This window comes from Leptonotus elevatus, chromosome 8 (assembly GCF_054856555.1).
Source record: "Leptonotus elevatus isolate MCC_2025b chromosome 8, RoL_Lele_1.0, whole genome shotgun sequence".
Classification (NCBI taxonomy): domain Eukaryota; kingdom Metazoa; phylum Chordata; class Actinopteri; order Syngnathiformes; family Syngnathidae; genus Leptonotus; species Leptonotus elevatus.
Window position 1 is genome coordinate 21,580,968 of NC_141246.1, and position 21,973 is coordinate 21,602,940.

General features: G+C 38.9%; 1 protein-coding gene across 4 annotated transcripts in view; it reads right to left on the reverse strand.

The window, feature by feature from the left end:
* Window positions 1-21,973, reverse strand: part of LOC147170197 (SEC14-like protein 1) — a 29,828-nt gene that overhangs the window by 4,097 nt on the left and 3,758 nt on the right. For 3 of the 4 annotated variants that reach the window (XM_086082605.1, XM_086082602.1, XM_086082603.1), the window contains 14 exons: window positions 11,192-11,341; window positions 10,903-11,034; window positions 9,842-9,970; window positions 8,865-9,138; window positions 8,625-8,734; window positions 8,353-8,542; window positions 7,088-7,176; window positions 6,772-6,842; window positions 6,137-6,308; window positions 4,960-5,094; window positions 4,708-4,842; window positions 2,830-3,081; window positions 2,555-2,733; window positions 2,251-2,277 (listed from right to left, as the gene is read on the reverse strand). In XM_086082605.1, coding sequence (XP_085938731.1) covers window positions 2,251-2,277; window positions 2,555-2,733; window positions 2,830-3,081; window positions 4,708-4,842; window positions 4,960-5,094; window positions 6,137-6,308; window positions 6,772-6,842; window positions 7,088-7,176; window positions 8,353-8,542; window positions 8,625-8,734; window positions 8,865-9,138; window positions 9,842-9,970; window positions 10,903-11,034; window positions 11,192-11,341 — 2,045 coding nt within the window. The remainder of the gene's footprint in view (window positions 1-2,250; window positions 2,278-2,554; window positions 2,734-2,829; window positions 3,082-4,707; window positions 4,843-4,959; window positions 5,095-6,136; window positions 6,309-6,771; window positions 6,843-7,087; window positions 7,177-8,352; window positions 8,543-8,624; window positions 8,735-8,864; window positions 9,139-9,841; window positions 9,971-10,902; window positions 11,035-11,191; window positions 11,342-21,973) is intronic. The other variant, XM_086082604.1, reaches the window with a different exon arrangement.

Sequence of the window (21,973 nt, forward strand, 5' to 3'; positions counted from 1 at the left end):
TTTTTAAGACTGAATAGTTTATTGTTAAATGTGTATCACTTCATTTCAACTGATCACAAAGAAGAGCACAAGCCGTTTATATACTTAAAATAAGCTTAGTTGAGTTAGCAACAGGTTCAGTTCCTTCCAAAAGTATTGAAATGGCAAGGTCAGTGTCTTTGTTTTGTTGTATACTGAAGAAATTGAGTTTCAGATCAAGAGACAAATACAAGACAGAAGTTTAGAATTCCAACTTCTATTTTATGGTATTTACATCTAGATGCCTTAAACCAGTGGTCCTCAACCCTGGTCCCATGTCTCCTGTAGCCAACACAGGTGGGAATCGTTATCAGGCTTCTCCAGAGCTTGCTAATTAGCTGATGATATGAATCACCTGTGTTGGCTGCGGGAGACATGGAAAACAGGTTGGATACCGGTCCCGAGGACCAGGGTTGAGGACCACTGCCTTAAACAACTCGGGATAGAGCACGTTTTGTTTGAAGCCACCAACATTTGCAGTGAGCAAAAGTATTGGAACAGAGATTACTAAATGAATTTCAAGTGAATACATTTAACATTTGGTAGCATAACTCTTGCTTGCAATAACTGCATCAAGCCTGCGACCCACTGATTTCACCAGACTTTTGCATTCTTTATTTTAAATGCTTTTCCAGGCCTTTAATGCAGCCTCTTTCAGTTCTTGTTTGTTTCTAGGGCTTTCTCCCTACAGTCTTTTATTCAGGAGATAAAATGCATGCTCTATTGGGTTAAGGTCCAGAGATTGACTCGGCCAGTCAAAGACCTTCCTGACGAAGTCATTTGTTGTGTTAGCAGTGTGTTTTGGGTAGGGCTGTAACAATCGATTATTTTTAGAATCAATTATTCTATCGATTATTCCATCTATGTCTAATTGCTGTTTATTAACCAATTATTGTTGTGTCTTTAGTATTTTTTTGTGATTAAAAACCAACAACACATCAATTCAGCATTAGGAATTGATGTTGTACTCACTGACCTTTTTGAAACAAATTCAGTCACAGGTTTGGTCATTGTTTTCCATAGTAAAAGTAAATGTTTGCAAATGTCTTATTTTTATTAAATGCAAAAGATAATCAGTCTACTCTGATGAAGGACTACAGGAATCAGAGAATAATTACTGTTGAGAGACTGAAATTGGAGGATTTGGACAATTTAAATTTAAACAATGGCTCTAAACAATTACTCGATTAGTAAAATAGTTGTCGATTAATTTGATAATCGATTACTTGTCGATTAATCAATTAATTTTACCAGCTCTAGTTTTGGGTCAATGCCTTGTTGCATGATAAAACTTGTCACAAGTTTAGTTTGGATGCATTTTTCCGTCATTTGCCAGACAAAATGGTTTTGTCGACTTCAGAATTCATTCTGCTGCTAATATCATGAGTTACATCATCAATAAAGACTTGTGACCGAACCCATTCCAGAAGCAGCCATGAAAGCCCAAGACCATACTCCATAGATGAGCTAGTGTGTTTTGGACCATAAGCAGAGTTTTCCTTTCTCCATTTTTCCATCACTGTCGAGAGGTTATATCTTGGTCTGATCAATCTCAATCTCACACTCTCCCTCTCTCAATTTTTTATCAATCCATATCAATTTCACACTGTTTGACCATTTATTTTAAGTGTGGTATTGAAAAAATAAATAAATAAAATACTACCGCTGTAAGCCCCACTTATTTCCAATCAAACCACAGCCATTTGAAATTTAGGCCACACCCACTCCCCGTTTAGGCCACGCCCCTCCAAATACAGCTGCAAATAATTTAGATGGTTGAATAGATACAGATAGGGAGAAATAAATGCTGGACTTCTTAACTTCGGTCTCATATGCATCTTTTGTTCTGAAACCCGAATTTCTTCAGTCGACGACAAAAACAATTGAACTGACCTTGCACTTCCAATGCTTTTGGAGGAGATTGTATACAAACAAATATTAGTTTGTCCAACAGTTCTAAAATGTTAAAGACGGTGCGGTCATACCTGTAGTAAAAGACTACAGCAAAACAGCTAGTGCAGTTTTAGCAAGTTGATCGTTTAAATCAACCTAAGGCCAGCGATTGCTAGTATTGTTAGTCATGCAAGCAGTTCAACAGGCTGAAAGCCCGACTGCGCTCAGGGAATTGGGAATGCCCTGGCCAGCTGCCATGGAGGTCAAGTTAGCAGCCAAAAAGCAGGAATGACGACGGGGCAGTGCTAAAGGAAGAGAGGCAACCACTGCGCCACTTACAAACTCTGCACGTCACAGCAAGCCGTTCTTCACAGGAAGAAGATAGAGCGGCGGGAGGAAGAGGACAAGAAAGAACAGGAATGCGTTGGAAGGGGAAAAAAAAGAATTTCAAATAAAAAGTCTGGGAAAGGAAAGCAGCATCCTCATTTCAATACTCAGGGCTGATATATTTTTATATTTATTTGTCTTGCAGTATGTACGGTGTAGTGGGGGACGGGAAGATTTGATTTGAACTTATTCGAGAATTGAGGTTCAATCATTTCAATTCAAAAGTGTTTTGTGGCCATCTGGATGAGTGACCAACCTGAAGTCCTCTGAGCCCAAAACCTCGGTGTAGTACATGACTTTACACTTGTGCGAGGAGACTTGCAGTGTGGCCAGCACATCATCTACTCGAGGCAGATTAGTGGCCGAGCAAGCCGGCATGCTGTGGAACTTCCACTGGAGGATGTAGAAACCTGGCCAGCGTGTAATATGGGAGCCCTAAACAAACAAAAAAAAAAGGTGTGCGTCACAAGAAATGTCCTGCCAGATGAACCAAATCATTGATTTACTTCCTTTATATTCTCAAAACCTCACCTGCACACTTTCTCCTTCCTTGCAGGTTAGAGGGGACTCTACCATGCTGTAATCTAGCCCCAGCGTCCATGACTTGTCTATGAGCTGCACATTGTTGCCACCTGGGGAGGTGATCCCGTGCGCTCCCAGTGGGTCTTTACGGGGTGCTTGTGGCGCCCGCTTGGAGTGGTAGATGTTGAAAACCACATCACCTTTACACACGTCAAAGTCCCAGGTGATGACCGAGGAGGCGTCAATGATCTCAATCAGAAGCTGGACATTAAAGAACAATAAATAGTCGTAAGAAGCTTGAATTTATATAGCACCTTTCAAGGGTCCGAAGGTCACAACAGTATTTACTAGGTTTGCTTGATTATGGAAAAAAATAATAGTAGGGTTGGGCGATCCTGCAAAAATTTAATATCACAATTTTTTAATTATAAAATTACGATTTTAATTTTTTGAGTAGTATTGAATAAATACGAGGCTAGTACGGCTACACTTATTAGTTTGTGAAAATGAACACTGTAATAATAAATACCTTGTGTAAAGAAAAATATACATTTAACAAAAATCACAGTTCTGTTTTCAAGTAGTGTACTGAATTCAAAACAGCGAATGTCTTAAAGTGCACACAACTTGGCTGGTAAAGTCATGGTAAAAAAAAAAAAAGAAAGAAAAAAAAAGAGTAAAGAGGAGCAAAGTTAAAACAAACTGCTAAGTAAAAAGCACCTTTTATAAATAATGGTGGAAGTTCGTAGTGATGCCGTAACTTGTCTTTATCCTCGCCTTGCACGCCACACTGATTGGCTGTCAAATAGGGGCAGGCGGCATGGCTGTCTTTTTCAGTCAGCGGCTGACGGTCAAATTGTGCTGAATTGCTTTACGTTGTGATCAGACGATTCCACAGAAATGAGAGATCGTGAGCCCTGCATTTCGTCACACGATCTAATATCGCCCACCCCTATTGGTAGCTATTGTAAGCATGTCTTGTAAACCACCCATCCAGCAATCTGCCACTTGTGCAAAATTACAACTCACAAAAACATTTGGATGCAACAGAACATAAGCTTTTAATAATCCAGAAGATAAAACTCGATTTCAAGATTTAGCAAATTTTCAACGATTCGATTTTTAAAATGATGATGAACGAAAATGTTTAAACATTAAAAATATTAAGACTAATGAAAAAATAAATAAATAAATAAACACTTTAATTTTGTAAGTTCCTTTTGGAACAAATAGAATTTATAATAATATATATATGTATTTATTAGTATATATATATATATATATATTTATAATTTATTATATATTTTTATTTATTTATGTTCGCAAAAACTTGAAGTTGGACTGCAGCATGTGCACTGTGCAGTAAAACGATCATTTATTTATTTGGTACAGAACAAGAAAATGTTTAAACATAAAAAATATATATATATTAAGACAAATACAATTCTTTGAAACACTATAATTATGCAAGTTCCTTTTGGACGAAACAAAATGTATTACATTAGCCATTAAAAAAATATATATATATTATGAATAATCTTTTTTTACGATTATGCTGATTTTGTAAATGAAATAATTAAAAATGTTATTCAATTTCGATTATTTGCACAGCCCTAATATTTGCCATTATGACAATTTTGTAACATACATCTGGAAGGGCTACAGTGTTAAATCGTGTTTGTAGGCATACTCTAATATGCCAAATAAGAATGTCCTATGCCAGAAATAAAAAGGTGCATGTACAAGTTTCAACCACTAGATAGCAGACTTTTAAACAAAACAAAATCTCTGAGGCATGGTTGACTGCTCTTGTCTTGTCCTGGCCTACATATCAATGAAGTGTCACTGCTTTCGTCCTCTTGTTCTGCATGTGTTACTAAATCTCACCTCATGTGGAGCTCCTTTGAAGATGCTGGCGCTTTGGTAGATTGTCTCGGTCCACAAACGTACATCTTCATTCTCAAGCTCCTCTGCAGTGCGGTACATGGACTTTGGGACCAAACCTCCCTCAGGTACCTCACACTATTAGCGAGAGAGAGAGAGAGAGCGCGTGTGAAATCACACATAAAATGAGGTCAGTAAAGGCGATCTCAGAATCTAATCATGTTCTTTAACATACATGCGTGATTCGACACTCACCATACACTCGCCGCCCAGGAAGTCAGGGATAATCTCCTTGTCTATGTAGTCCACCAGTCCGCCGGGGCCCTGGTAATCGTTTCCTGCATAGATTAGGAACTTCTTGCGGGTGTTTTCGTCAATGAACGGACTCACCTAAAGTCATGAAACATCAAAATGTTTATCAGGTTATATGTTGACTAAACTGGCTGATTATAGACGGGGGGAGGGGGGGAGGACTTGCAGAGAATAGTCACTAATGTGTTCCCCAAAAGGCTGTTTTAGCAGCTTCCCAACACACAATATTGTTTATTTTTACTTTATTGAAACAATCTGTCTTCTTTTTAGCGATAGACCGATGTTTTTTTCGAGGCCGATACAGATTATTAGCCGTCAAGGAGGCTGATAACATATTTCAAGCAGATATTCATTTGCATTAAAATAGAAAATATTAGCGTTAAAAAAAAAGCTTCTTCTTTTAAACTATAGCGACAGATTTGTTTAAAAAAATTATAACAAAAATTGCAGAGAGTTTCCAGGGTCATCAGCATGTGTTAAGATAAAGTAAAAACTAAGCAAGTAAATAGATCCCTACTGTAAATAAAGTTTTCCAAAATTTCTTTTTTTTTTGGGGTGTAATTTTTAAGAATAAAAAGTGTAAGAGTTCTTATTGGAAATTTAAATAGATCCACAAATGAAAAGATCCCTGCATCTCACTGAGCAACAAATGCATGCAAATGTAACTAATTTGGGTTTTTTGTCAAATGTTTCAAAAGATCTTCACAGTGAAACATTGTCTGAATATGTTCCAAATGAGTTTACGACAAGTAAAAACTGTTGTTCGCAAGCATTCGCCGCTCAATGAGATACCAACTTTATTAGCCTTCAGATTCATAAAAAGGCCGATGCCAATATTTGTCAAAATGCCAAATAACGGCATCGTTAAAAAAAATAATAATAATCTGCGCCGCCGGTAATCGGCCTATCCCTACTTCTTTTACACGCTTGCTCAAAGTAGCTACACTCAAACACATTAGCTGTGTAGGAGTGTTTTTTAAATAACAATGTAGAACAATGAGCTTTTTACTGTCAGTGTTTGAAATCAATGGCGGCTCAAACACCTGAAACTGATTTGAAACCCATAAATATGAGCTCATATAAAAGCTGAATCTGAGAGCCAGTGGTCGCCAGTGCTCACCAGAGTCCAAAGCACTGGGAAGACTCTGGGAGCTCTCAAGATAAGCAGCCGTCCCAGCGTTTCTGGATAGTTGGCCTCCACAACCTCGATAATCCTCAACAGAGCCTTGACTCCTGGCCGCCACAGATGACGCATGTTCAGACCCTCCAGATCCACCAGACATGTCCAGCAACTGAGAAGAAGAGGAGACCAAAACATACAAAACACAAACTGATTAGTGACCATTTAGAGTCTGTCACTGGAAAGTGTGCTTGAAGTGTCACCACAGCAATGCATACTAATTCTAGACTCCCTCTACATCCTCTTGTCTGGCTCGCGGCCAGCGTAGCGCAACAGCTATTCATAGTTGATGTGCCATCCTGTGTGGCTCAGATCCCTGCCCCCACCTACTGCTCAACGATACCATCTCCATTCATTGCCCTCACTCTTCCCACCATGGACTGCATCAATACACAAGCCAACATACTTTAATGTCTTCATTCTGCTCCCTCATAGCGTGCATGCCTACTATGGAAGTGAACATAAAAAGCCAACAACGTGTGGTTTGATGGTGAAATGTTAAGTGGCACCTATCACATTCTAGAAAGTAAATTTGACTTGCATACTTTATAAGTCCACATTTGCACTCAGTTTACCTGATGGGACGGCCAAACACCTTTGTGTTCTCTTCGCAGCGTCTCAGCCCCTCCTCATTGATAGACAGCACCTAAAAATGAACAGAACCACAAACTTATTTCAAGAATTTAGCAACTCCCTAGTTTGATTTGAGTGATTTACACTGAGTGCATCTTAAGTGCACTATTTATATGGCAGCTGTGTGTATGCCCTGCTTTTAAAGCACTTGACTCCTTTAAGACAATGGACGTTGATTACCTAACCTGAATGGTTTACATCAAGACTTAATATGTACTTTCATGCGAACAGTTAAAGTGATGTAACTACTGTGCATACATGTCTAAGCAGAGATTCTTCTCCAAGAGCTCGGACCAGTCCTTTGGTGTCCATCTGGCCAAGTCTCAGGACGTACAAAGGCCGGCCATCTAGAAGACACAAAATAGAATAATAAACACTTCAATGACTTGCAGCAATCTTGGAGTCAACTGGGTTGTATATTAAACTGCTCAGAATCGTTATAGTCAACTGCTTTTCTGTTATGTAGACAATAAGAATCCCTGTATTATTTGTTCAGTTGTTTTTCCATACAAAATGGGAAGCAAAAAACAAATAAAAAAATTACTTGTTTTCACAATGTACATTCCAAAAACCAAAATGAAGAAAACAGAGAACCACTCATTTTCTGATTTTGTGCACAAATGGAAAATGGGAAAAACGGACAATGGGCGATTTAGACGTTTCATTCAGTTTAGATATTTTCACTTGCCACAAGTTGTGACCAGGAAGTGATTTTCTGTTTGTTTTATCCGACTCGTGGCTCGACTTTGTCGGTGGTCATGTCTTCTTGGCCTCAAGAGTTACCCTCGCTGAAGAGCAAATTTTTTTAACAACTGGTATGTGCTGCTATGAAGACCCCTTTTTTATTTTATTGATTATCCAGTGATATATACAGATCAGTGCACGATCACGAGTCAGATTTAAACAAAAATAATAATAAATCGCTTCCAGGTCAGCGTCAAGTGAAAATATCCAAACTGGATGAAGCGTCCAAATCGCCTGTTGTCCATTTTTCCCATTTTCCATTTGTGCACAAAATTGGAAATTTTCTTCATTTTGGTTTTTGAAACGAATATTGAGAATACAAATATTTTTTTTGTTTTTGCACTTCCCGTTTTGTTGGGAAAATCGACTGAACGAATAATACACGGATTAATCATAGCCGGGAAAATACTTTTGTCCCATTTATCCTTCACAACTATTGAAATATAAACACTATTTGCACACTCCTCCGGGAAAAGAAATATGACTACAAAAACAAACTTTACACAGGATGTGACAGCGTGTACCAAAGCCAAGAACATGTTAATGTCAGTGTAACCAAGCTGAAATATGTATGCATGGTTACGTCACTTATGTTCTGAATGGCTTTGAAAAAAAATACATTTTGAGTTCATTATCATGTAACTTGAGTCCAAAGGAAACCCAAGAGCAAAGATCTAAGCGATCTTGTCTAGCTTTGCAAGACTAGCCGACATAAATCATGTATGTGTAAAGCCATCTAAACAGCCAGGGTGTGTACGCAGGTACATGTTTCAACCTACCTCGATCATGATGGTGCCAGCCCCCTGTGTAGTAGTCCTGAAGGACTTGTGGTGAACTCCATGTCTCAAGAAGATAGTCAACTTGGTGCTGCTTCCTCCAGGTCAGCGACTGGCACAAAATTTCACGAGCCTTGTCCATGTTGAAATCCCTGGCCCGCAAGAATCGCAAGATGTGTTCATCCTTGGGAATCTGAAATGAAGATAGTAAGAAATTCTAAAATAATGGATCAAAATATAAATTAACTTGTGTTTCGGACAACGGTATGAACTACCTTTCCCTTGTGGGTCTCCTGTAGCCATTTCCGAAGTCTGATGAGACAGCTCTCCTGCAGGGGTGTAAGGTCGCCAAGGTAGCGTTTGATATAATCAGCATCCAATTTATCTGCAAAAACAAAACAAACAAATCCAACCTCAAATTCATAATTGACATGACATGTCTAATTACAATTCACAGAAAGCTCCAATTCAATTATTGTGAATGAACTCATATCCCACTTATCAGCTGAACAGACCTTCCGGTGTGCCAGACAAAATCTCAGTTAAACTTTCTGCTTGAAGGCCAGCACCGTCTTGCTTGGCATCCTGTGAGCTGCTGTCCGTGGCATCAGTAGCCAGTGGGATGGGAACAGCGGCTGTGACGGGGATCTTGGGGTCAGCAGGTGGGCTGATAAAGAGACTGATTGGTCTGGTGGGAGGCAGGGGAAGACAGGTCGGACTCCATCGTGGCACATGAGTGATCCCCTCATCTTCTAGCTCCTTTAGGTAGTACTCTATGATTTCCTTTCCCTGCAAGTAGAATAAAATAGAAGTTAGAGTTAGGATGGTACAAAAAGCCGAGCAACGAGTGAAATAATGAAATTGCCTTCTCTGGGTCTATCAGAGGACTAATATGTCCCTTATGTACATTATTCAACGACGTATTTATACGTTTTTTATGGGGGCGTTATGCTAAAACAAACAGAAGGCTTTGATGCAGCCTCTGAACTGGAGAACACTTGAAGCAATGGTAGTTATTACAAAAACAGGTGGCAGCAGAGTATAAGAGATCAACCAGGGCCATGTTGCAAAAAGACAGATTTGTGAATAATGATGAAACTTAGCTGTATTCTAATGCTAATTGCTGCAAAACGGAAACAGATAGAAATATTGTTTTTTTCCTGATGAAAGAAGAGACTAATCTTTGTTTTGGTGGGTTCCATGTTTTTATAGCAATATAACACAATATTCTGTGGGCTTTACAAAATCAGTCAAAATCCAGTAAAACAGCCGGGAGCGAAGGGGGTTGCTTCAGTGAAAATAGCTGGGAGTAAAAGAGTTAATGTCAGCCTATAGAAACAGAAATAACAATTGTAAATCTACCTAAATGCACATACTGGAACATCAGACCTATCGCTCAGAGATATAACCCAAACACATTTATAAATGCTCGGTGACGAACTGAGTCAAGAAGTTGCTGCATTAAATTCTGGAAAAAAATTAACACAAACACCTTTTTGATGCTGCTGGCATATTGCTTCATTGCAATCTTTTCCACTGTGCTCTCAAAGCCAAAGAAAGACTTGATGTCCAGACTGGCTGACTGCTCAAAACACGTCCAGTCTTCATTCTCAGGGTGAACCTGGAAAATGTGAGAACATGCTGCATCATACTGTACACATGAGCAATAAAGGGGGCTTTGCCGCTATTGTAACAATGGGTCACTTGACTTCACTAGAACAGGATGCACAAAGGGAAATATGTGCACTGCACTGTGAGATGAAGTGTGCCTGTGTCAGCCCATCCATATAAAATTAGCAAGCATTTACAAATGAAAAGTTCTGGGGTTAAAATAAAGCTCAAACTCATGTGAATGTACTTGGGTAAGGGTACGCATTCAGTGAACATTTGGCCATAGATTTCCTCTTATGTGAAAAGACACTGGGAAGCACTGAGGCAGAATTTTAAACTAGTGGATCGCAAATCATATGCAAAGAATTACATTATTTTGTTATTGTATAGCAAACAGCAAATTCTGGCAGTTTTGTAATAGATTTAAGTTGACAGTGTTTAATATTATTCAAAAATAATAATAATAATTGAACACAGGATACCATTTTGTAAAAAAGTCAAGGGGAAAATGCAAGACACTGTGCTGGTAGCTTCATCCCCCTTGGCAACGAAAACATTTCCGCTTTAGCCAGGTCCATTAGCGTTGTCTAATTAGGCTGTCTCGCTGAGTTGCTCTCAATACTGTGAGTTAACGTGCACAATAAGAACCTTGGTGGTGCCTTGGAGCTAAAATTAGAGCCCTGGGTGCTAATACAATGTGCTTGACCTGTTTAACTCAGTGCACCTATGCATGCTCATTCATTGATTAGTAGATTTGAAGTCATAGCAAACAGTGGATGGTGGGCCTGTTCAGAATAGATATACAGATTTCAGATCACTATTACAGAGCTTTCAGCCAGGATCAAGCGGAAATTGTGAATTTCCTAAAGGCATCAAATGTGTAAACCACCAGGTTATGAAGGCAGAATGTACACTAATATGTAGAGGAGCATGTGTATATACCGAATAGCAGCAAATCTCATGGATGATGACTCTGTTGGAGAAGGTCTCATTATGTGATTCTATGTGAAGTGTCCGCTCCTTTTGGTTAAGTGTGTTTTTCTGAATGAAGTAGACATAGTCCACACCAGCAATCTGCAGACACAAACAATCATTATAACTTCAAAAGTATTGCCAATGCACTGAGCGACTAACTACAAAGTAGTTATTTAAAAAGATTGTAAGTTGACCTTATAACCACAGTCCATTGAACTTTGGGTGTCAATTTGTTGTAACGTGATTGGTAGATTACCCGTTTAAGAAGGCGTGGAGCATCCACATCAAGGGCACAGCGCCGCTCGATCCTATGAGTGGATCTATCCTCACTTGTCTCTTCATCCACCACATCACTTGCCACAAACATGGGAATAAGGTGACATGTGGGAAACCGGCGCTCATAGGCCTGTAATAGGAAAGAGGTGTCATCAAATGGTTAGCAATTAAAGAGAGCACATCTTATTTCTCCTCATTACATTCAAGGGTCAGATTACAGAAATATATTGCTTATTGATGTCTGAGATAGCAGATGAAAAAGTAACAATTATATTACTTTACGCAACAGAATCATCGTTGAATCATCATTAATATAGTTTTCAGCACGCCTCCAAACACAAGGTCACTCGATCACTATCTCTGTCATCCAGAGGTGGCAAATCCAGATCCAGAAATTAAAAATCCTGCCACAGTTTGGCTTTAGCCTCAGGTGCTAGTTAGCTAGCTTCCTAGCTAGCTCCCATGGTACTTGTTTGCCTGCTAGGGAGCAAGCTAGCTAGCTATCACCCATGGTGCTCGTTAACCTGCTAGGGAGATAGTTAGCTAGCACTAGGAGCTAAAGCCAAACTGTGGCAGGGTTTTTACTTTCTGGACCTGGATTTGCCACCTCTACCGTCATCCTTGGTTGCACACACCCAATCCCCACACGTTCATCCACTCACAGACACTGGCTTAGGTATTTACATTCGGACACCATCATTGCCTCGCACACTGTCAGAAACTGTAGAACTCTGACTCCACACACACAGCAGTCAGTGCTTCATGAAAATGCCAGATAATGGTAGATTCCTGCCTCAATTGCTTAAAGCCTGAAATTTTACAACAAAAACAACCCCTTTGAGTCACTGTGGAAACTAGTAGAGACGCTTGTGCATACTATATAATTAATTGGGATACATGATTTGGTATCAGTTGTTATAAGGGCCAAATGGATCAGTGGTTGAGTGGTCTTCCCCCCCAACCCAGAGGTTGCGGGTTCAATCCCTGGGCCTTGTGAGCATATTGAAGTGTCCTTGAGGAAGGTACTAAACCCCCCTGATGCTGCACTATTAGTAGAAGCCAGTGTGAAACGCTTTGAGTGCTTTGAGTGCTTTAATGCGTGGTAAAGTGCCATACAAGTGAAAGACCACCATTGTGTCTTTTCTGGAAATAAGATAGAGGAAAGCAGAAACATCATGTGAGAAATTCTTGTGATATTACAACAATTACAGCAATATTAGGACTGACTCGTGAGGATCAAGCTACAAAGATCTAGGCCAATGGTAGTGGTAATACATAGATGCACTGTGGCAGCAAGACTCAGTGGTAGAGTGGTCGTCTCCCATCCATGAGGTTGTGGGTTCGATCCTCACCCATGCTGACCATGTCGAAGTGTCCTTGAGCAAGACACTGAACCCCGATTTGCTCCCAGTGGACCTGGCAGCGGTGAATGTGAGGCATTGTAAAGCGCTATATAAAAAGCTTTCCATTTACAATTTCACAGATAGTGTGCTTCATCCTGCATCACTCTCTCCACTATAATCTATCACCATCAATACAACTGGTTCACGAATATAAAATATAGGATTAAGTGTGGGTTGCCAATTCATTCACTGGAGTACTCCAGTGCTGCTCCCAATTTTTGATAAATGGGTGTGGAATAAAACCATGTGGGTTGGAACAGCATGACCCACTGATGCACCTCCTGATGGTAGAAGTCAAAATAACAACTCATACTGTGGTCAATAATAAGTTTCTGTTGTACATCAGGTGACACACTATGTATCCAAACAATTATCAATCAAGTAAGCATTTCTAGACCTGCCAGTGCCAAGACCGGTGAGCCAATCAGCTGCCGGATTTCCACTGTACACTGACTGAATGCTCAACTCTTGTTATTCAGCCATGATGTTCTGGAACATTGTATACAATATTTGTTCTGCTGTCAGCACAATTGCTGACTATTTACACTGCTTATCCATGGAAAAAAGAGGTCAACAAAAATGCTTTGTGCTGACATTGGCCTCAATATGGTAAAGAGCTTCTTCAAAAGGCTAGGAGCCAAAAATGTTTGAACGTGAACCCTAAATTATTAACAAGCGATATTTGATGTGATATCTAACACAACACAACAAAATATGACTTTAAAGAGTTGAGATTAAGTTTTTTTGGTATTAATTCAGACAGATAATAATATATATTGAACTAAAAAAACAACCTGCTGATTAACAGTGTAGCCGGGGGTAGTAAGGTTAATTTTATCTGAAGTGTGTATGTATGAGAATTAAGCACAGTAAAATTTCCACAATCGCAACATTGACTTCTCAGTGAAGGCTTTTGTCAGACCCAGACTGAAATACACCTTTGACGTATGTTCTCTCTCAGGTTGAAATGGTACTTTTTTCAAATGGTATGTTTCAGCTTCTTCCACAAATGTTCAACTTTCGATCAGGGTTTATAGTAGACCGCTATAGAATAGTCCAATGGTTTGCTCTTAGCCATTCTTGGGTGTTTTTCACTTTGTCTCATTATTCTGTTGCAAGTCCCATGTCCTGCAACTGAGATTGAGCTTTCTGACACCGGGCAGCATATTTCTCTCGAGAATACTATATTATATAATATTAAGGTTTCATTGTACCCTGCACAGATTCAAGAAACACTGTGCCAGGTCTAGCAAAGCAGGCCCAGAACATAGCTGAACCTCCTCCATGTTTCACAGTTGGGACAGTGTTTGTTTCTTGGTATGCTTAATTTTGGCATCTGTTAACAGAGATGATGTGGCTTGCCATAGATTTTGACTTTTGTCTTGTCTGTCCAGAAAACTTGTCAACATAAAGTTTGGCAAATTCCAGTGTCGCTTTTTTGGGGGGGGTTTCAACAGGTGGTGTTGTGTCCTACTCGGTCGTTTTCAATGAAGTCCACTATTGCTCAAACAACAACGGATGGTGTAATCTGACACTGATGTAACTTGACCTTCGAGTTCAATTTCTTCTGGGCTCTTTTAGGGCTGTGCAATTAATCAAAATTCAATTACAATTTCAATGATCACACTCCACAATTACAAAATCAGCATAATTGTTCAAAAAAAGAAAAAAAGATTAGTACAAATTTTGAGTTGTTTGAGATGCTTACATTTATACATTGGCAACTAGACCTGTCAAAATTAATCAATTAATCCACCACTTTTTTTTTTTATCACTCTACGAATAAGAAGTATGAAACAAACCACTGAATGAACAGGAAATTATTCATTCAAACAATGCACAAATAATTCAGCAACATGTGCTAGACTAGAGGAATTCACACATCATTCATTCATTGCACACAATAGCTTTGTGGGCATGATTATTCAATAAGTCTAGTTTGGACCGATGTCAAAAACTACAAGTGTACACGCCAACTAACGTTTTTCTTTTCTTGTCATGGATCAGAATACTGAATTCCAATTTACTGAGCACAGCCAAGGAGACGATCCAGAGTGAAATCTACAAACCCAAATTAACTCTACAGCCTGTGAGTAATGGTTCCTGGATCTTGGTTGAAGAATTTCTGAGCATCAATGGTGCACGACAAAAAATATCAAAACAATGCATATTACTTCATCTCTTCCTGCATACATAGAAATACTTTCCCCCTTGCAAAACAAGCAATATGCGAATTTGTAGCAAAATGGGAAATGGGATTCAGGATATCGAAGTAGAAAGAAAGGAAGTTGAGTACGTATAGGCCATTTTATAGCTTTAAACTATGGCATAAAAAGAACCTTTAGATTTAGTGAGCAGAACACATCTCAAGTTCAGTCAAACCAGCTGAGGTCAGGTCATGATAACAATGCAGGCGAGAAAAAAGGATATAATGGAGAATGGTGGTTTCAAGTATAGCTGTAAAAAGATACCTACAGGACAATACACACATTATTTACACAAAACTACTTCAAATTTACAATTGAGAATGGAAGGAAGGCATTTTCCATTGTTCTCTATGAAAAAGAAAAAATTCTTAATGGTGCTTCACACAACTGTTCTAAAACTAAAAAAGGTAACTGAGAATGTGTGCTTTAAAGGTGAACTAACGAGTGCCTCTGCGGGCTATGAACTCTTATATCCTCACTAGTATTCTCCACAGAGTTACTACGGTAATATGCCACTATTTTCTTGGCATCATTTGAAGTCACACAAATTTGAAACTTGAATGTAGAGTGGCTGTTGGGTGGGTGAAAACAACAGGCTTTTGTCTGAACAAATACAAGAGCCTTTAGTCTCTGCATGCCATGCCACCCGCTTCTCTTCTTCCAGAGATTTCAATGATGCAGTCCGCATTACAAAAAACTAAAAAACTAACAGCCAGCAAGTGAAGAAGGAGAGAGAAATAATATACTTGAAAAACCTGCAGCGTAACAAAATCTTAAGTTCTAAATACTTGGTGAGCTTTTTATAGTGACCTGCCATCACATCAGCCTGTATTATGCAGTGCATAATTTGACATCACTAAAGAACAACTTATCTTTATTATTTTACATCTCATATCATTCGATTGTGCAGGTAGCAATATTGGCTGGCCTGTTTCGGTTCAACTGCAGTGATGAGTGATGCAGTAGTGACCATCTCATTTCGGTATTTATGTAGGACAAGAAACAGGATGGCTACGTGATAATGCAAATTATATAACACCATTTTTTTAGTCTAAAGTGTTACCAAAGTCATGGAAATAAATTGAAAACCTGTTATTAAAAAAGACACGGTGAGACAATGAATCGTCTATATACTGTAACATAGATCTGAAGTGACGCATGACTGCAGTGCAAAGGGGGATTGTGACTTCCGTGAGAAGTGTCATCTGCTTCCAGCAGTGTGAAACAGAAAGGGGGAAGGGAGCTGCATGGGCAGCATCTCGACCTTGCAGCACAAAAAAAGGGTGAATGAGTGTGCTGTGATCAGTGAATGAAATAAGCTGCGGAACTGCCATTGGCTCCAATGAGTCACATGACTCTGAGCACAGCCTTGCTGCATTCGGTTCCAAGCAGCACACAACATGATGATAAGCTCTCTCTCACTGAAGCAGATTCCAACACGTTTATATTTGGCTCACTAATCTACAAGAAGAAACGTTAACACTGGTCAGTGTAGCAGCCTAATAATCTATACAATACTGTCTCAAAAGAAAAAGTGCAATGCTTGCAAATAAACAGCGCACATGTACATCTCTTCAAACATCACAAGCAGGAAGGAAATCTGTTTTGTGTTGATTTCTAATCTCTAAGGAGTATCACAATGCAGGTGTACATTATAAAACTCAATTTGAGATGATGAAAAGATGAAGGCAGGACACAAGCATGTGTGGTTCTGTTAAAATCCCAAGACTCTTTCACAAACCATTTACATACCACTCAACTTGGGACTGTTAAGCGAGTGACTCACAAGCCAGCAGGTCACACACACACACACACGGATAATTCAGCAACAGAAAACTGGGCTGCAGAAGTATTAACCAGACATTGCCATAAGTGGGTCAGGACACTACTCGGGGGAAAGGAGGACAGTAAGATGAGCTATGTTAAGGAACAGTGGCTCAGTGGTAAATACAAGACAATGTATTGTAGCCCCAATATTTAGAACACTGTGTTACGGATGACCCATATACACACACAAGGGCATACAGTTGTGAGGAAAAATTTGCTAAATGTAGAAGAATGCAATAACAACTAAACAAAGTTTACAGGGTATGCACTCCAAAGTGCAGACATAAAGTGCAATAGACTTTCCATAAAACTTTACCAGGCCAATGATTCAAGTTAAAGTTCAGGGGGAAGGACAGTTTACAGCTACTAAAGGCTTCTACCTTAAATGAGTTCCTATTTTGGAGGATGACATTCGAGTTGTATGGCTGATGCTATACCATTACATGGAAGAGGCTCAAACACATACAGTAAGTGAAATGAACCAAGTGAAGCTGCTGGTACAATCCTGATAACGCAATACGAGAGCTTTGGAGAGAACCTTCACGTAGGAGAAAAACTAGGATCCCGTCTACCTTTGTACACTGAAATGCATTGCATCAATTGCAGCTAAGCACACGGTATTTCCGCCCAACAACGGCAAACACTGAAATGTACAGTAGGTATGCTGTTGCTGTTCAGAACCCTGGAGCCTTTTAACACTTTCCTCGCCAATTAAATAAAACAAAAACCTAACATTATATTTACTGGGGGGAGTACTGACACCAGGTATCGGTGTCAATACCAGCATTCTTTTAAAGTATCAGTACTCGCGAGTAGCGACTTGCCATTTTACGATCAAGAATTACAAATCAGAAATTAGAAGAATAGAAAATTGCCATTAATTTTATGCAATTTTAAAGGAAAGTGCTATATTGGGATATACGGTATGCTTATGATATAAAATATATAACCCTGTAAGCATATCACATTTTTTGTAGCAACAAAACATTTGAAAATAAAAATGTACACGTAACTTAGTGCATGTGGAGTACATAGGTACAAAATGTGAAAAATTGGTAAAAGTAAAATGCATGTAAACTTAAATATTTTTAAATAAATAAAAATATTTTATAAATATCGAATATTTCCTCAAGGAAATTTTATTTTTTTCTTTAATGTCTACAATAACTTAGTTGTGCATATTGAGTACAAAAGTTTGAAAAGCATAATCGATGATAGCTCTGTACTGAAAACAGTAAAGTTGTTAGAACTCAATTAAACTGCATTGTGTTGTGCATTTACATTCTGCCAGTTTATTGGTAGCAAAGAGTTTTTAAAACTGATGCATTGTAAAAGGTATAAAAGGCTCTTGTTTACATGGCAGTGTCTGCATATCACAGAAAAGTATTACAAATAATATAGAAATCTGGTGACTGATTCTAAAATATGAACTGTATGTATAAAATGATATAACGTATATTATAATCATTACATTTGTTTGCAGTACAACCACACATTTCCAAAATGCCCACTTGGTCCATGGAGCACAGTGTTGAGAAAAATATTTGACCAAGTCGCTACTGCAATACCAACGCACAAATACATCAAATTGCAAAGAGCTGACAAAGACGTTATTGTTGCTGACCCTTGCAATGATCAAAGTTGCCCATCCATGGCCCGACTGATGGAAGAGTTGCCACTTTGAAAAAAAGATTGATAAAGATAATCGATTGATTGATAATAAGGGATGTTGAATAAAACTTTTTTTATTGCAGACCGAAATCAGTACGATGATTAACTTAAGTACTTTGAGTACTCGCCAATCCCGAGCACCTCGACCTCTAGTACTTTTGATATCTAAAATTTCAATTAAAACAATAATAAAAATAATAAAAAATAGTGAACGAAGACCTTTCTTTCTGACGCAAATGATGATTTGCCGATCTGTCAAACGGCTGCCGTAGGACTTACTTGAGATGATTTTTTGCCTTAAGTATCGGTAGCTTCCACGATACATTCAAATAAGGCCTAATTGACAATGGAATAGAGAACAGAATAGAATCAAAAACACACCAATGGTTTGGTTTATCACTTTTGGGCTTTCCTGTCCTACCTTACCTTCCTGTCCTGGTTTATTAAAGATGAGTCAACAGTAGTTCCTCAGATAACTTGCAGAGATGCTTGCATACTGTAAACGATGTAGTACTGTCACTATGGAATGTTTTTAGAATCGAGTAATCTATCAATTATTCACTCGATTAATCGACTAATCATATTCTATTTAATTTGGCATTTAAGTGTATTACCAAAGCATTTTTACCTGATTACTGTTTATTAACCAGTAATTGGTGGTTATTTTGTACTTCATATTTGTTTAGTGATTGAAAAAAAGGAGGGATTGATCGTGTACTATGTTACCGGTTCGGTCATTGTTTTCCAAAGTGCTTTTAGAAAAGGCCTGTTTTATACATCCGTGTGTACAGAGTAAACAGAGCTTATATAAAATAATGACATAAGCACCTCAGACAAGGTCAACAGGTTACATGTTTCAGTATGGAATCTCTTTTAAATCCATCATCTGAATCCTTGTGGAGACATTTTTCAACATTTTGGCAAATGGTACTATGCACAGCAAAATCTGCAAGTTGGCGTAAGTTATTGAGTTTTATTTTTTTGCTATTTAAGTAATTCCTATTCATGGCTATGTTCCAACATCAACTGGCCCTTCAGGCCTGAAACAACAGCGCATGGGATATTGTGTACAGCTTTTTGACATTCCTGTGGGACTCCCCAGAGAAAAGCCTAGAGCACCTATCTACCAGATGATAATAGCAGTAGCAGCAACAATATTTCCTGTTATTGAAACAAGGAAGTACACTTCAGGGACTATTGCAGGCGCAGCTAAAGTTAAAGGCAGTGAAAACAAATACTGTTGTACTTTTAAATGCCCCTGGTATCATTATTACACAGGGCCAGTATTAATAGTGTTATATTGTGTGAGTGTTATGTAACTCCAAAGTTGCTTCTATTGAAATGTGGATCTTTTTTTACATTTAGAAATCAGCGTCACTCATTAATTACATGGGTGACTAATTTGCTTTGAAAGGTCTGCACTCTTGTTTATTTCTCTCCAACTCTGGTCAAAATTACAGTATTCAGAGAACTGTAGTGGTTGAGGATGCAAATGAAACAGCTATTAGACGAAATCTGCCATATCCCAAATGCTTTACATAGTGATTACTCAGAAATAATTTCTCAACTAAGTCATAAGTAGCCCCTGTGGAACACAGCTTAGAGGCTGGCTGCAATCCAAGAAGACTTATGCAACAGCACTTAAAGCCACACTTGTGTTAGCCAGAGCTTGAAATTCTTCCATAACACCTGTCAGTGTGCTGCATGGCCCCTCAAGGTCTGTACCAAAAACTGCATTGCACAAACCATCAACTATACAGGACACAGCAGAGGAATCTAGAGCACTGGTAAAATATCTGTGCATTTCCAAGGACTCAAATTTTCCGAAAGTCAAATGGAGAAAGCATCACAAATTCCTCACATGGCAAAAAAATGTCACGCAAAATCCCCCAACAAACGAAATAAGTCAATATTGGCTTGCCGAGCCTATGACAGGCCAACCCCATGGTAAGTATGACGATGAATGTTCGATACCACTTTTATTCAGACCGATACCAGTACGAGTACGCAAGTTTTGAGTAGTCACCGATAATGATACAGAGTACCGAAACCACCAGTACTTTTTATTTACCCCAAAAAAACAATGGCAGATAATGTTGAAGCTAAAGCTCTATATATCCCAATATAGCATCATTCCATAATTGCATAAAATGTATGGCAATTTTCTATTATTTTATCATTTCTAGTTCCTGATCATTAGACAGCCACAAAAGGGCAGCCAATACTGATGTTGGCCGCAATCACGAGTACCGATACTTTGCCATAAGGTCGGCCGAGTACTACTTGCCCATTCCTAAATTAAATATGACAAAAAATTGCACTGATTTGGTGCTACATAGATAAAATGAAAGTGGAAATCTTAAAATTAAAACAGAAAAATGATAAGCGATCAAATTACGCAAACTCGCACAAACGGTTAACTATCAAATAAGACAAAATTGCTTGTGCTTATATAGGCACAGTAAGATGGAGCGCAAATGATTTTCATGCACAGAAGACCGTAGTATGGTTGAACTTCAGCTAAGAAATTGTGCAAATCTTTTCAACAACAAGCCCAGCATACATGTGTGCAGCCAGGTGTGTGCATGTGTGTGTGTGTTTGTGAGCAAGTGTGTTCACGTGTTAGCACTCTATTAATAGATACTTGTTTGTCCCTGTGCTAAGGAGATTTAGCCTTCCTGCATCCTCCCGCTTGTTGGTGGAGAGCGCTTATTATCTAAATAAAGCAGCACCTGTCTGACACGACAAGACTTGAAAATACATTGACGCCATGCTTACACCGTGGTGTAATTATTCCAATTAACAAAGCACGGATAACTGGATCCACAAGTGTCTCAGTGACATAAAAAATAACAACACTAGGAGTGGGAGAAATTTCCCATTCTTAGATGCATCGCGATTCAGACATGGACGAGTCTCAATCGAGCCACAAACGTCCACATTTCGATTATTAAAGTATGTTGATAAACTAATATGTTAATGTATACAGAATGTTCAAAATATTGCGGAACTCAGAGGCGCTGTACCAGTCATCTCCGGCACACTTTGGGAACTGCCTCCTGAAGGGATAACAAGTCGTTTTAACCACAAAGCAATTTGGCTATAAAGAATTCCGCTTCATAAGCCAAACACTCTTCAATGGAAACACCTACCGGTACAAGTAGAAATGGTTCTTTATGTTGTAGAAATATTGCTTTTGTTTTGCGAAAACCTGTAATTGGAACTAGTGTTGCTACGATACCATTTTTGGCCCCCGATACCGATACCCAGCTTTGCAGTATCGATGCCGATACCATACCGATACTTAAGTTGTTTTTTTTCTCAACATGAAAAAGCTGTCCTGCCATTGGTTCAGAGCATTGAAGGGCCAATAAGATATCTTAGCTCGGCATGCAGTGAACATGTCACACATCAGTAAATGTCGTGCATGAGCAAGACACAAGATGCTGCATCCAAAGTCCTATATTAGCGTCAGAATGAATGGTATCGGCATGTTACTAGTTAGTACTCACCGATACCGATACCACTGTTTTAATGCAGTATCGGGGCCTCTGCCGATACCAGTATCGCTATCGGAACAACACTGATTGAAACCCAGCTAATGACCATTATGTATCTCACACATTCAAACAGCATTTGTTTATACAACTCTGA